The 13504-nt window shown below is 51.7% G+C and overlaps 1 protein-coding gene across 3 annotated transcripts in view; it reads right to left on the bottom strand.

The window, feature by feature from the left end:
- Nucleotides 1-13504, bottom strand: part of RCSD1 (RCSD domain containing 1) — a 74318-nt gene continuing 60814 nt past the window's right edge. For 2 of the 3 annotated variants that reach the window (XM_060643411.3, XM_078441176.2), the window contains exons 5-7: nucleotides 12425-12628; nucleotides 9660-10340; nucleotides 1-3650 (exon numbers count right to left, since the gene is read on the bottom strand). In XM_060643411.3, the coding sequence (XP_060499394.2) occupies nucleotides 3618-3650; nucleotides 9660-10340; nucleotides 12425-12628 (918 nt within the window). In that variant the 3' untranslated portion in view covers nucleotides 1-3617. The remainder of the gene's footprint in view (nucleotides 3651-9659; nucleotides 10341-12424; nucleotides 12629-13504) is intronic. The other variant, XR_013553225.2, reaches the window with a different exon arrangement.

Genomic DNA, 13504 nt, shown 5'->3' with positions numbered 1-13504 from the left:
TCAGTTCAATCATTCATTACTTAACAAATATTTATTGAGCACCTATAACGCATGAGGCACTATACACAATGAAGAACAATACAGACATCATCTTTACCCTCATGGAGCTCCAGGTTAGCTCTGGACAAGCAACACATTATTCCATGAAATCATGAGACTCATTTTCACTGGTGGCTTATGAAAAGAAATTCCATTTTATTTGAGTAGCGCTTGCATTTTGCTCAGTGGTCTTGGTATCTTCAGAAGTCATCTGGTCACACATCATATAGAAGCATTCTATTCATACTATTTTTACCTGGTCCATAGAGCATCAAGTTGATTAAAACAAATTTAATTCTTTAGTAAACAATGGAATAGTAGTTTGGTGTATCTGGGATTTCCCTGTTGGACGCATCTGGCGTGTGTGTGTTTGCCTACCCAGCATAATTCCCTTTGGTAACAGCACCCCATTTGAGCTCCGTTGTTCCCATTCACAGTCCTTGCAGATTGCACAGGATTGACCCTTAGCTCCTGGCAGGGGTCAGGGTGGTGGTGTCATGTGACCCAGGCCTGGCCAATCTGAACTCTGCATCTCCTTGGTCACAAAGACTGGTTCAGCTAGGAACATGTGATCCACAGGGGCCTATAGAAAACCTTTGCAGGATTTCCTCCCCCCCCCCCCCCCCGTGTTATCGAAAAGAATCTGCTTTTTCCAATTGGTTTGCAGGCTGTGAAGAGCCTGGTTGGGAATATGGCCAACACAGAGGAAAGCAGAGACCAAGAATGAGAGGTTTCTGATACTGAGTGTTGTATTTAGGCCTATCCATGGATTTGTAGGTTACTCAGTATATAGGTAGAGAGAGAGAGAAAGGCAGGGGGAGAGAGGGAGAGAGAGGTTGATTCATATAGTTTTGGTTTTCATCAGCCAATTTGAGTTGGGCTTCTTTCATTAGCAGCTGAAGGTCCTCATTCATTCAACTAAACTATTACACTCCCTCAAGTATTTAATCAAAAGAAGATGATGAACCGATTGCCTGTCCACTAGTTTCTTCCTTTTATTGGACATATATTTACTGTCTAGTCTACTGATCACAGGCCCAAACCAACGTGGTTCAGGGTGACCTCATGAGGAGAGTGGAGGGCTCAGACCCCGGGGCTTCTTGTGGTCATCCGGTTATCTGGTTCCACATGCAACTGAAACAGTGTCACAGCCCCCTATTAAACACAGGCACATCCTTTCAAAGCATCCGGGGTTTTTTCCTTGCTCCGTTTCTGGAGAAAGGGAGGATACAGTTTAAAATTCAAGCTGGATGACAGAGGTACAGGAGGAGGGACTCTGCCCCCTTTCTTTAGCCTTGTAGCTGTGAAGAATTGGTGTTTTCTTTCAAGCCTATTAGGGAAGCCCGAAGGAAACACAATCTTCCTGGCCCGGTAAGGGCCTGGAGCTATCTAAGACAGCCCTAGATTCCTTTGATCCTCAACTTGGAGATCCCAGATCTGCAAATGCAACACATAATCAGAGTTGTTTCGGGAGAGGAGAGGGATAACCGGCTGGCCTAGCCTGTGGCGGACCCGGGGTTCTGAGGTCCCTGCACTTTGTGAACTCCCTGCTGAGAGCCCCCATCACTAATGACAACCTCTGGGAATAGGGTCTCTGCTTTCTCACAAAAGAGGTTCAGCAATGTGACTAATAGGGGCCCAGGCAGACAGACAGGTATGCTGACCCCATCACACCTGCTCCTTCCGTGTCCCATTCCCATCATTTTGTATTGCTCCTTACTCACCTGCTGCTGTAAGGTGTAGCCGCCCCAGACGAAAAATAGTTTCATCTTCACATCTACATCCCGGGCTTTCTGTTCCAGTCCTTTTTCAAGTCAAGGGAAGTGGCAGATGTCCCCTTTATGTCACACATGCTCATAATCATGCACACATTCACTGAACTCTGGGCTGAATATGCGTGCGTGTAGAAATAACCCAAAGACATATATAATCATTTGCGGGGGGGGGGGGTATACATCTCTGTTGATGATAGATAGATAGATGATTGGATGGACAGATATACATTATATAGACCTCAAATTAACTGAAACACACATCTCCCAAAATTCTGCGAAAACATAAAACTTCTAATATTGGGCTTGACTATGTTACAAGTTTTAGAAGATGCATGTATTTAAAAATAGTTTTGAAAAAATATATATCCCAAGTATCGACACTATTCTGGCATTAGGAAAACTGTAACAGGATGAAAACATAGAGGTACCGGCAGTGACATAAGGCCCTTTGTCTGGAGGACTATTTTCTGAGTCAGGGTAGGAGGTGGTCTAACAGGCCTCCAGAAAAACGACTGCCCACCTACCTCATCAGCACAACGAGACACTGAAATACTCGAACCTGAGTAAGAACCAACCCTAAAGATTAAACATTTATGTGGATTGACCTCTTTGGGCACGAGTGCATCAAGAGGGGAGGAGGGTATTAGTCAAGGAACGGGTAGTCAGGCCCCTGTTCCTTGCAAAGCCCCTGCACTTTCCACAAAGAACATTAAAGCGAAAGCTACCCAGTGAGAACAGACTGAAGACCCAACCCTCCTCCTGAGTCTGGAAAGAGAGCCCGGGCTTTGATTCCAGAGCAGCTTCCCAGGGAATCTAGGAAGGATGTTCTAGTTTTGTACCTTTCAAAATATGATGCTCAAAGCACCTCCCAGGAAAGATCTACTCCATGCTCAAGATCTCCTCCTGGAAGTGCAAATCTCATCCCTCCAGGCCCAGAGGGCAGGCATCGTTAAGGAATCCTTGCTCTGCACACAGCAAATGCAGCACACGGAGCCGTGAAACCTCTTGACATCTGCTTCTCCATGAGGTTTGCTCCCTGCCTCCGCCTCCTCCCCCCTCCCCCTCGGCAGAAGAGGGACGGCTAAGCCTGTCACCTCCCGGTGTACCAACAACTAGAAAATTACCCAAAAGTAAAAGCTCCCTCTGGATGGAACAGATACCTATTTTTTTAATGTTGCAGTAAGTATCTCTTTCCAGTCCAAGGATTAAAAACTGGCTGGCCAGTTCAAATTTGGATGAAGCTGAGAGGCTGTCTCCGGGTCTTGATACAATGTAAGGTCTTCTGTAACTTACAGGATTTATATTTCCAGCGACACTATTTTCTTTTGTTCCTAGCCGGTCTGAAATTAGTTCTTACTTACATCTGAGAATCATAAAAACTTGTCAGAACAGTAAAAAGGCTATCGCTTTACACAAACAAAATCTGATTAGATAAATCAGAATCCAGTTCCGACGTCAGCCACAGGGACAGGTGGGTGTGGATAGGATTCAGGCCCCGCAGCTGACCAGTATTCCTGGGAGTTGTGACCACAGTAAATTGTTTTAAATAATTTTTGTTTGTCTGCTTTTAACCAAGTCCAGTAAGTGACACAAACTCAGGCTGATAAAAGGCTGCTGCCCTCTGCCGGATCTCTGTCTGCAAGGGGACGTTCAGCGTGGAGACCCGGAAATAACACGCTCTGTCTTCAGGCTGCCTCCGACCCACCACGAAATTCTGCTTTGGCTTCATTTGCTGCTACTACTCTCGCTGCTACTTCTAAAGAGAGGTCTCCAGCAGCTGCATCACTAGGCACAAGGAGCTCTTCACATTTTAGTGTCCTGGACAGGAGTGTCATCCTGTGAACAGAGGAGGAAAGAAGGAGTTAGGAAGAGACGGTGGGGAAAATCCTCAGCACATCTTGGGGATGCCAGATCGAGCAATAATTGTACCACCAGTAGAAGTGACGGTAATAATAACGCTATGTGCTTGATGTATTTTTTTTTTTTTTTTTTTTTACATGCATCAACCCATTTATTCCTCACAAAAGCGACAGGAGTTAGGTACTTCTATTAGCCCTGTTCTACAGGTGGGGCAATTAAGGCACAGAAAGGTCAAGTGACTTCTAGGTCACACAGCTAGGAAGTAATGGAGTCAGGATTCAAAACCAAGGACCAGAGCTTGAGCCCTCAACTACTAGGTGACATTGCCTGTTCCCTGACACCTGACTTCCCATGTGCTTCCTGCCCTAGCTTCTTAGCCACTACCTCATCCCACTGAATTTCATCTTCCTGTTAACACTGCTCCAAGATCTTTGGTGGCATAAAAGTGCAACAAGAACAGAAGGAATCGAAAAGAGAAGGTGGATACTTAGTAAAAGGACAGGAAAATAGCTATTTATTCAACACTCATCCAAAAGTATTAGTTTTAGCTCCCTCTGGGATGAGCTGGCATTACCACCGTGAGTTCTCTGGCTGGGAAAGAGACATTTATGAACGCACCCGAGGCATCAGGTAGCATGTGCCGTTGGCCCCCCCAACAGACTATACTGAGTGTGTGGAGGCGCCTGAGTCTCTGGGGGTGTCTGTCCTTGGGGCGGTCGGGGAAGGCCTATGGAAGGCCGAGATTCAGTGGGAGGATTTCCAGGTAGCAGTGAAGGTCACCTCGGTTGGGGGTGCAGGCGTTTCTGGTGGGGGGCGGAGGATGCATCGCATCTTGTGGAATGCAGGGTGCTGCGGGCCGGCTGGAGTCCTGCGCCATCACAGGGGAAAGGGAATGGATGGGGGGAGTTCAGCATGCTGAGGAGGGTGAACTCAAGTGGGATCAAAGGTTTTGCGGTAGGAGAGTAGCCACGGAGGTGGCATTTTCGGGATGATGAGCTTGGTGCTCGTGTACGGGGCGGGTCTGGAGACCAGGGATTCCGTTCGGAGTGGGTTGTGACTGCAGAGACAAGAGAGGGCAGAGCTGGGGCCACGGCGGAGATGGAGGGACAGCAGAAGGCACCAAATGGGAAACTCCCTGAGACCCAGATGATTAGGTAGGGAGGTGGGAGAAATTAAGTACCTCATCAGCAGAAACGCTTAAAGAGAACAAAGGAAACCAGTAGAACCCTTTGGCTTCCAGTAGAATGCAAGTGAAGACACAGCAAGCAGGAGAAGTTTGGTTCTGGGTGTGAGGGGCTGGCAGGCATCCGAGCACAGTGCCCTGTCCGTGTGGGGTTGGGACACAGGCCAGGCTGGTGCTAAGCAGTCAGGAGCGGCCCAGTGGCTGGTGGTGAGGCCCAACCTCAGGGGTCAGTCACAAAACACAACAGCTAGAGTGTGGGAGCCGGGGCTGAGGACAGAATGTGGCAGCTCTTCTTTAGGAGGGGGAGGGAGGGAGGCTGGCTGGGTGGCCCAGTGCTGACGGGACACTGGTGGGAGGGAGGTGGCATCTGGGGCAGGTTGGCAGCATCAGCCCCTTGGCAGAGGTGAGGATGACCAGTCTTTGGTGGCACTAAGAGCTTCAATTCTTAGTTCAGAGCAAGACCACAAGGGGAAGCAAATGAGAGGGAGACAGAGCGATAGGGGAGGGGCAGACTTGGGGGCTATTTCTTTAGGACTAGGCAGATCAGAGCAGGTCTGTAGGCAGAAGCGGGTGAGCTAGTGAGGGGCTAGAAACCTGGAAGAATACATGGATGGATGAAATCCCCAGTGTAACCCCTCACTTAAAATGCACAGACACACACTACAAGCGTCCTGTAAAAATGTCCAGCAACTGGCATTTGGGGGAAGCCAGATCACAGCAGATGGGGGTTCGTCTGAGCAAGTAGGGACCTGTTCTCGGATTCACACGCTGAGGGTCTGAGGCAGGGAGCGCCCCGGCTGCTCTTCCTTTCAGTCACCTAGGAGGTGAGGTCGTCTGCAGAGCGGGAGGGGCTGGGGGAGGAGTAACTGAGGAATGTGGGTGAAGACTGGCTCAGCCCGGTTGGTAAGAGTTCCTAATAGATCCAGGCAGCATGGCCGTGTGAATTGCACAGTGACACGCACGAGTCTCGGCAAAGAAGGTGGTGCGACGGTGGCTTAGCTTTGCAGATTAGAGAGAGAGGAGGTCAGTGGGAAGAGGGCAATGAAGGGGGCACCCGGGTGGCTCAGTCAGTTGAGCGTCCGACTCCTGATTTCGGCTCAGGTCATGACCCCAGGGTTGTGGGATGGAGCCTTGGCGAGGAGCTTGCTTATGATTCTTTCCCTCTGCCCCTCTCCCCCACCCACATGCACTGTCTCTCTCTAAAATAAAAAATAATTGGGGCGCCTGGGTGGCTCAGTCGGCTGAGCGTCCGACTTCGGCTCAGGTCACGATCTCGCGGTCCGTGAGTTCGAGCCCCGCGTCGGGCTCTGTGCTGACAGCTCAGAGCCTGGAGCCTGTTTCGGATTCTGTGTCTCCCTCTCTCTCTGCCCCTCCCCTGCTCATGCTCTGTCTCTCTCTGTCTCAAAAATAAATAAACGTTAAAAAAAAAAATTAAAAATAAATAAAAAATAAAATAAAACAAAATAAATGAGGGCAATGAAGGTGCAGGATAGCACTGAAGTGCCAGCCATGGACCTGGTCCCTGTGACCCCCCTGAGTTCTCAGTGTAGGACAGGTGCTAAGGGAGGGGCTGAAGAGGGAAAGCACAGGAGTGTGTTCCCAAGTGAGGAGAGACAGGCCAAGAACTGAGGCTCGGAGACCTGCCCACTTAACCAGGAGGGAAAAGTAAACAGAGTTCTAAAGGCAGGGGAGGCCCAGGAGAAGGTGGTATCTCATCAGCTGAGGGAGAAAGGAATTTCGAATCAAATACTGAGAGATCAAGGAGAATGCCCGGGAAAAGCAGTGGAACCAGGCAGCGAGGAAGCCACACTTGTCGGTCCTATGAAGTCTTGAATGTGATGTCAAACATCCTGAGTGTCGTCCTCGGAGTCAATTTATCTCTGGCATCACCTGAGCGCCCTACACGGTACTGGGTACGTAACAAGCATCTGAGAACCACTTGTTCAGTTTATTTACAGTGTGGGAGCCAGATCTTACTCGGTGCCCTCTTTCCGGGGGCGCTTTGCCTGTACACAGAAGCCCGTGTTGTGATTTGATATAGCCAGCCTGTTCCAGGACTGGAGTTCCCGGAATGGCTCATTCTTTAAGCACCAAATGTTAAAATACTTGTGAGGGGCTGGGTCACAGGCGGTTAACCCTCCACAGCGCCGATGCCTCGGGCCTACTTAGGCGGCCTTCCCCTGCTCTCTCTTGAAGGAGTCGCTCCGTCCTCTGTGCCTCACATAGGGCTGCCGTCCCTGGGAAGAATCACATTTATTCCCATCTTGTCTTTGTTCATCTCTTTACCTGTCGTCATTATTGAGAGGGACAAAGAGGATGGGAGTCGACACGCCTCCCGGATACAGGAATCCGCGGATGTGCAGAGATGCTGTGTGATGTAGCTTATTCTGATGACTAGAGCCCATGTCCGTCATGTCAACACTGAGCTCTGTGACCTTGGACAAGGTCATGTCCCCTCCTGGAGCTTCGGCTCCTTCCTCTCGAAAACCAGGAGGTTGGAGGAAGGGTGTCAAAGTGTTGTGCCTCCGTGACAGGTGACAGGTCAGGAGGGGGAGAAGGACAGAGAGGTGGGGGGTGGGGAGCTACTCTTTGGGACCTGGGCCTGGGTTTGGAAGCAGAGCGCTCGTGAGGGTGAGGGCATCCGGCTCCCTCCCCAGGGCTGTCAGATACAAGTGACCTGAGAGGTCCAGGTGAGCCTGTCCCAAAGCTCCCAGAGCTTCTGCAGGAAGCCTTCTCTACCTGAGACCTCCCTGAAGCTTTTCCACCAGGGTGACTTCCTAACCCTTCAAGACTAGAAGATGCTGCCAGTGAGAGGGGAAGCTCTCCTGGGAAGACAGGCGCCTCCTAGCCTGAAAATCAGAGGCAGCAGCCACTGGCAGGTGGCCACGTGGACTCAGTGGCTTCATCGTCAAAAAGAAGTGAGGATCTGAGGGGCACCGAGGTAGCTCAGTCGGTTGGGTGTCCGACTTTGGCTTAGTTCGTGATCACACGGTTCGTGAGTTCGAGCCCCACATCGGGCTCTCTGCTGTCAGTGCGGAGCCTGCTTTGGATCCTCTGTCCCTTTCTCTCTGCCCTTCAACCTGCTTACACACACTCTCTCTCAAAAATAAACAAACATTAAAAAAAAAGTCCGTATCCGAGGCACGTGTTTGCATTCTGGACACCTGGTGGAGGTCTCCAGGTGACAGGATCAGATCATGCATTTATAATGGACGGTGTTAAAGAAACGTGAAGCATCTTTGTCTAACAGCCCAGCCAGAGGGGTCTTAGTCATACCTCAAGAGTCTTTGGGACTCACACCTTCTCTCTTGAGTGGGAATAACGTGAGGGTCCCTGGTGAGTTCCCCTGCCCCCAAACACATCAACCCCTCTGATACGTCTAGTTCTATCATTAGAGATTATTTCTTTTGGGTCAAGCAGTTTTCTCCTTTTTAAAAATTCGTTCATTCACTCAACAAATATACTTTTTAAGAACTACAATGTTCTGGGTTTAGTGGCAAATGCTGGGGATCAGTGACGGGGAAAAAGTAGAGAGAGATGATAAGAAAATAAGTAAGAGCGTGTCAAATAGTGATACACACCATGATGGCAAAGTGGAACAGTGGATGAGAGTAGCCGAGTGGTCAAGACAGGCCCGAGGACATCCGAAGGATGGGTGGGAAGCGTCCCAAGTGGGGGACAACCGGGACAGAGCTCTGAGCAGGGAGTGAGCTTGGTATAGTTGAAGAACCAAATGACCACTGATGTGGCTAAAGCACAGTGAGGGGAAGGATCAGGGGCACCTGAGAGCGGCAGGGCCTCACAAAGGGTTTGGATTTACTCTGAGTGCACTGGGATATCGTGGGACAGGGGATGGGGAGGCGTAGTGGGATGCACACCCAGAGATATGTCCAATCCTAGCCCCCGGTACCTGTGAATGTGGACTTACTTGAAACTGGGATCTTTGCAGATGTAATTAAAGACCTCAAAATGATTCTGGATTTAGGATGGGTCCTACATCCAATGCCTGGTGTCCTTCTGAGAGAAAGGAGGGGGGTTGGGGATGCATAGAGCCAGGGAAAGACCCCATGAAGACAGAGGCAGAGATTAGAGTGACGGGTCTATAAGCCAGGGAATGCCGAGGACTGCTGACGGCTGCCAGATGCTGGGAGAGGCAAGGAGGGGCCGGGGGTGCCAGCGGCCATCAGAAGTTAGGGAACCGGCTCGGGACAGACTTTCCCTCCGAGCCTCCAGAGGGAACCAACACTGCCCACACCTCCAGAATTGTGAGAAAATAAAATTTCTATGGTTTTAAGTTCCCAAGTCTGTGGAATTTGTTATGGCAGCCCTAGGTATTGAATACAGGAGGTGAGTAATTTTAGCCACGAGTAGATGATCTAAACACACACACTTTCTCCTTTGCTTGTGCTTTGAGCTTCCCAGAGACAACTCCCTGCCCACTGCCACATTCCGCCTTCTTCAGAGTGCCCTAAAGAGCTGCTGGTCCCCCACACTAGCCGAATTGATGGGGAAGGTGTGCCCCCTTCATCTCTGAGCCCCTCCGGCAGGGAGCTGGGCCCAGGGCCCTGACTCAGTTACCTCGGTCTCCGCACACACCCACAGCACAACAGACCTCCGAATGGGCAGGAAGGTGGAGACAGCACAGGCCTCCTTTCTTGTCCCTCTGTCCCCTCACATTTGCCATAACTTGTCTCAACCCAGTGCCTGTGTTTCTGCACACTTGAGCTCATCTGCGAGGAAGTGTGAGCAGGCACGCGCTGGCCCCGGCCCTGCCTCCTCAGGGGAACACGCCGGCCACTCACCTCTGTCTTGGGGGCCTCATCGCTGGGGTTGCAGCCTGGCTCCAGAACGGCCCCCTCTTCGTCCTTTTCCTCACCTCTCCCCTGCTCAAAGCTGTGGCCGCCCTCCACTCCTCCAGAGGGGCTCGGTGGGGCCTCCCCCGCAGCTCCCTCCGCCAGCCCCTTTGTGTCTTGGCAACTCTGCCCGGGCTCACCCTCTTCATTTTCTGCCCTCTCCTCCTTCACCTCTGCAGACTTTTCTGTCTGTTCCCCGGCTGGTTTTTCTTCTGTGGGGCTCCTGCACCCGTTCGCTGCCTCCGGGTTGGAGGCCGGGGCTGGCTGAACGGCCTCCTCCTTGGCTGGACGGGTGCCGGCCTCCTCTTCAGAGCCCCCCACAGCCTCCTGGTGATGCTGGGCTTCCCCCGGGGCCCTGCCCTTCTCCTCCTGCTTCTCCGTCCTGCTGGACATCCTCCTCAGAGGAGGCTTCTCCTGGGACCCCAGCTCCCCCACCGGCTTCTCGCTGGGCGGCGGGGACCCCGGGGCCTTGCTCTTGGATGGGAACACCTCATCCCCATTCTCTTCCTTGGCACCATTCTCCTGGGATGACTCGGGGGCCCTGAAACCTCCCAGGTCCCCACAGTCTGACTGAGACCTTCGGAATCGCCTGGAGGGAGGGCGCCTTTTTATCGAGCCCCTCGTCCGCACCTGGAAGAACAGGTGAAGAAAAATTATATGAAGCCTGTAAAAAAAGGCCAAGAGGAGGACGGCATGTTCCTTTAACGTCCAAAGCACCGCTCTGTCAGCCAGCTGTCAAAGGGTCATTTGATTTTCCAGGAGAATGTACCCTGTGTGCTGTGTATCACTGGCTAGGGCCCCAGGGGGGTCGTGAAAGCACATGGTAACCCATAGGTTTTTGTCTCATGAAAACGCAAATGCTTTCCCTCCACTAAAAAGGATAACCTCCAATTTTATTATCCTGTGAAACGTTCATCAGTTTCATGTCTAACTTAGCAATTTGATTCTAACATCTGTTTCTTCAATTGCCTATAAATAACCAGTTGTTTGTTCTCTGAATGAGCTTTACCATCTAAATTGACAAGCTGAATAAAATCTCTCTCTCTTGTGAGTAAGGGTCACGTTTTAGCGTTCAGGAAATTATACTTTGGCAAAGGTGAACCCAACAGAGGAGAGGGTTAAGGGCCTGCTGATGGCCTGGCCTTGCTCTGGGACCTCATGGGCACACCTCTGGACAGCTGGTGACTAGCTTCACCCCCTTCCCCGGCGTGGCCCTCCTGGCCCTCTGCAGCACTGGCTAATGCCAGGAAAGCTGAGCAGCTAGATGCCTTTGCTTTCCAGGAACCAGGTCCACCGTGAGCAGAAGCCATGCCTTAGAAGCGTCCAACGGAGCTGCCTGAAGATCCTCTCCTCTCTGGGAATCACTCAGGCCTCACGTAGGCCCAATGGACTTGGCCATAACTTCAACGGAAATGTTTATTTGGATGCCCTACTTTATTCATGTGATGTGTCCTTATTTAAGTCTTTATATGTAGATGAAATCTTATTTTTATAAACCTCAAATCTGATTTTTCCCACTGGCTTACATTTTGGCTATTTGTCAATTCTAGTTCCTTCTCAGAAATTTGGAGTCAATACTTGGTTTAAAAGGGCTTCCTAGGCCCTTTCCTGAGACCCTGGTGCTGCCAGCCCTACAAGCTATCAAGGCTCCGCCCGGCCCTCATGATCAGAGGGTTCAGGAATAACCTTGCCTCACTCTGCTGCTGTCAGAAGGCTAAAGCCTCCAGTATTACAACCTGGGGGCAGTGCCTCCCTCCCTGCCCCGACTCCCTAGCCTCCCTAGAGAGCACCTTATGAAGAGACAAGGCTCCCCCCTGGATTCCTCTCTGCCGTCAGGGGTCTCTCTCTGGGCTGGAGGATCTCCAACCTATCCCCAGCCAGCAGACTCAAGCCTTAGCGCCAGTTTGTTTCCCTGGGTCCTACCTGTTTCTACACATTTGACTTTCTTCCCCTAGATGGGTTTTCTGGAATGGCCCAAAAGACCCCACTCTTTCCATCTATAACTTTAAAGTTATATCCATCTGCCATTCCCTGGAGTCACACGCCCCTTATGTCGGCCCTTGCCTGGCTCTGGCCCAGATTTGCTGGACACCTGCACGGGCTGTATTGGAGAATATCTCTGATTCGTACTGTGTATGGCATCAGGCAGAGGATCTGATGAAAGGAAGCACACACATCAGGGCAGCATCTACAGAAATGGGCCCTAGGTACATCCTTTTGCAAAGGGAACCGTTTGGATGTTCTTTAACGGGCAGGCTGCAGTAAGAATGATTTAAACCCATACTGGGTCGCTTAGAAGTATTAACATCAAGCCAGAACAGAATGTTCTGGAGTCCCAGTGACCCTGCCCACCCTCTGCATCAATCACCGATCGGGCCTTTAGCGTTTATTTTCAGCTTTTGACACAACTCTCTGTGCAGCTGGGGTCGGTCCTGAATTCTCACCCCTCTCTCCACAAAGGATAGAGCGTTCCACCCCCCAACTGTGCTTTCTGGGCGAGCAGCACAGCTACTGGGGCAGGGGATGAGAGGCAGGCTAGGCAGAGGGGTGATCTCAGTCACAGATCACCAGCAACAGAAGAAATTTCCCCTCTGCTGGAAACCAACTCCGACTGCCGCTCAAAAGCGTCCTCCTTTCCCCGAGACAACATCAGGGCAGAGAAAATCCAGGACTGGCGCCGGACAGGGCCACAGCGCTTCGGACCCAGAGGTTACCTTATTGTAGCAGGGCAGATGGCTGCCCTCCGGAGGCTGGTCAAAGCTGACCGGCACCTCCTCCAGCTCGCCAGCCTGACACCGCACACCAGGGCTGCTGGGGGTGGACGGCGGGCTCTGGAATGGTGACACCGCGGCCTTGAGTCCAGGACTCTTGGGTGAGGCGCCAGGCAGCAGGGCTGCTGGATCAAAAGCCAAGTTGGCCTGCCGAGAAAAGTGAGACGTTTCAAATGGGTGGGAGATGAGTATGTCTGCGTGAGCCTGTCGGGTGCCTGGCCTGGAACTGGTTGCGACTACATAACATGAGGCTTTCTGGGTTACTTCCTAACCAATTATCCACGGTCACATCGCGTCCGACCCCTGGAAACACTGCCTCCTCAAGCCATCTCTGGCTACCTGGCTCACCACAGGCTGCATTCCAGAAGGCCCAGAAAGTACCGATTTGGATCCAACAAAAATGCCCTGGAACAGCTCCAACTTATACACAAAGAGGCCAAAGTAGCACCTGCAGGCACACGATCTCACAGCAAGTCAACGCCCTTTATCAACTTTCTCAGCAGAGCCAATAGTAGTCACTGCCTACAGGATGCCTCCTATTTGCTGGCATACAAAACCTTCCCCTCTACAACAGACCTGTGTGTTCCATTTTGTTCTGATCGTGAACATCAGGAAGGTGGCGAAGGAGCCTGCCCTGGGATTCAAGCCAGCTCTGCTGGTCTCTTATGCGTTGTTGGTAGATGGCCAGAAGAGTGGTGGACACAGCAGGCTGCCCCGCCCTTCCAAGAGGGAGCCCGCGGAGCAGACGTCAGTGTGTGCCCCACCTGGGCCATGGCGGGGCAGGTGAAACCAAATTCAAGGGCATCCGGAGGGCAGCAGAGGGGAGAGGTTACCCAAAGGTAACAGGCCTGAGGGAGCCAAGAGCTGGGCAGGGGCGGGGGGCAGGGCGAGGCAGGCGGTCCCAGCTCCACCCTGTGGCAGTGGAGAAGGTGGTGGTGCAGGAGGGCCTGTGGGGTGGATTGCAGTGAGCACTGGGTCCTCTTTAGCGCCATCGAGGGGCAGTCCTCCTGCTCCGGCGCCCTC

This window comes from Panthera onca, chromosome F1, assembly GCF_046562875.1.
Source record: "Panthera onca isolate mPanOnc1 chromosome F1, mPanOnc1 haplotype 2, whole genome shotgun sequence".
Lineage (NCBI taxonomy): Eukaryota > Metazoa > Chordata > Mammalia > Carnivora > Felidae > Panthera > Panthera onca.
Note: the sequence above shows the minus strand (reverse complement) of the source record. Positions and strands in the feature narration are given on the sequence as shown.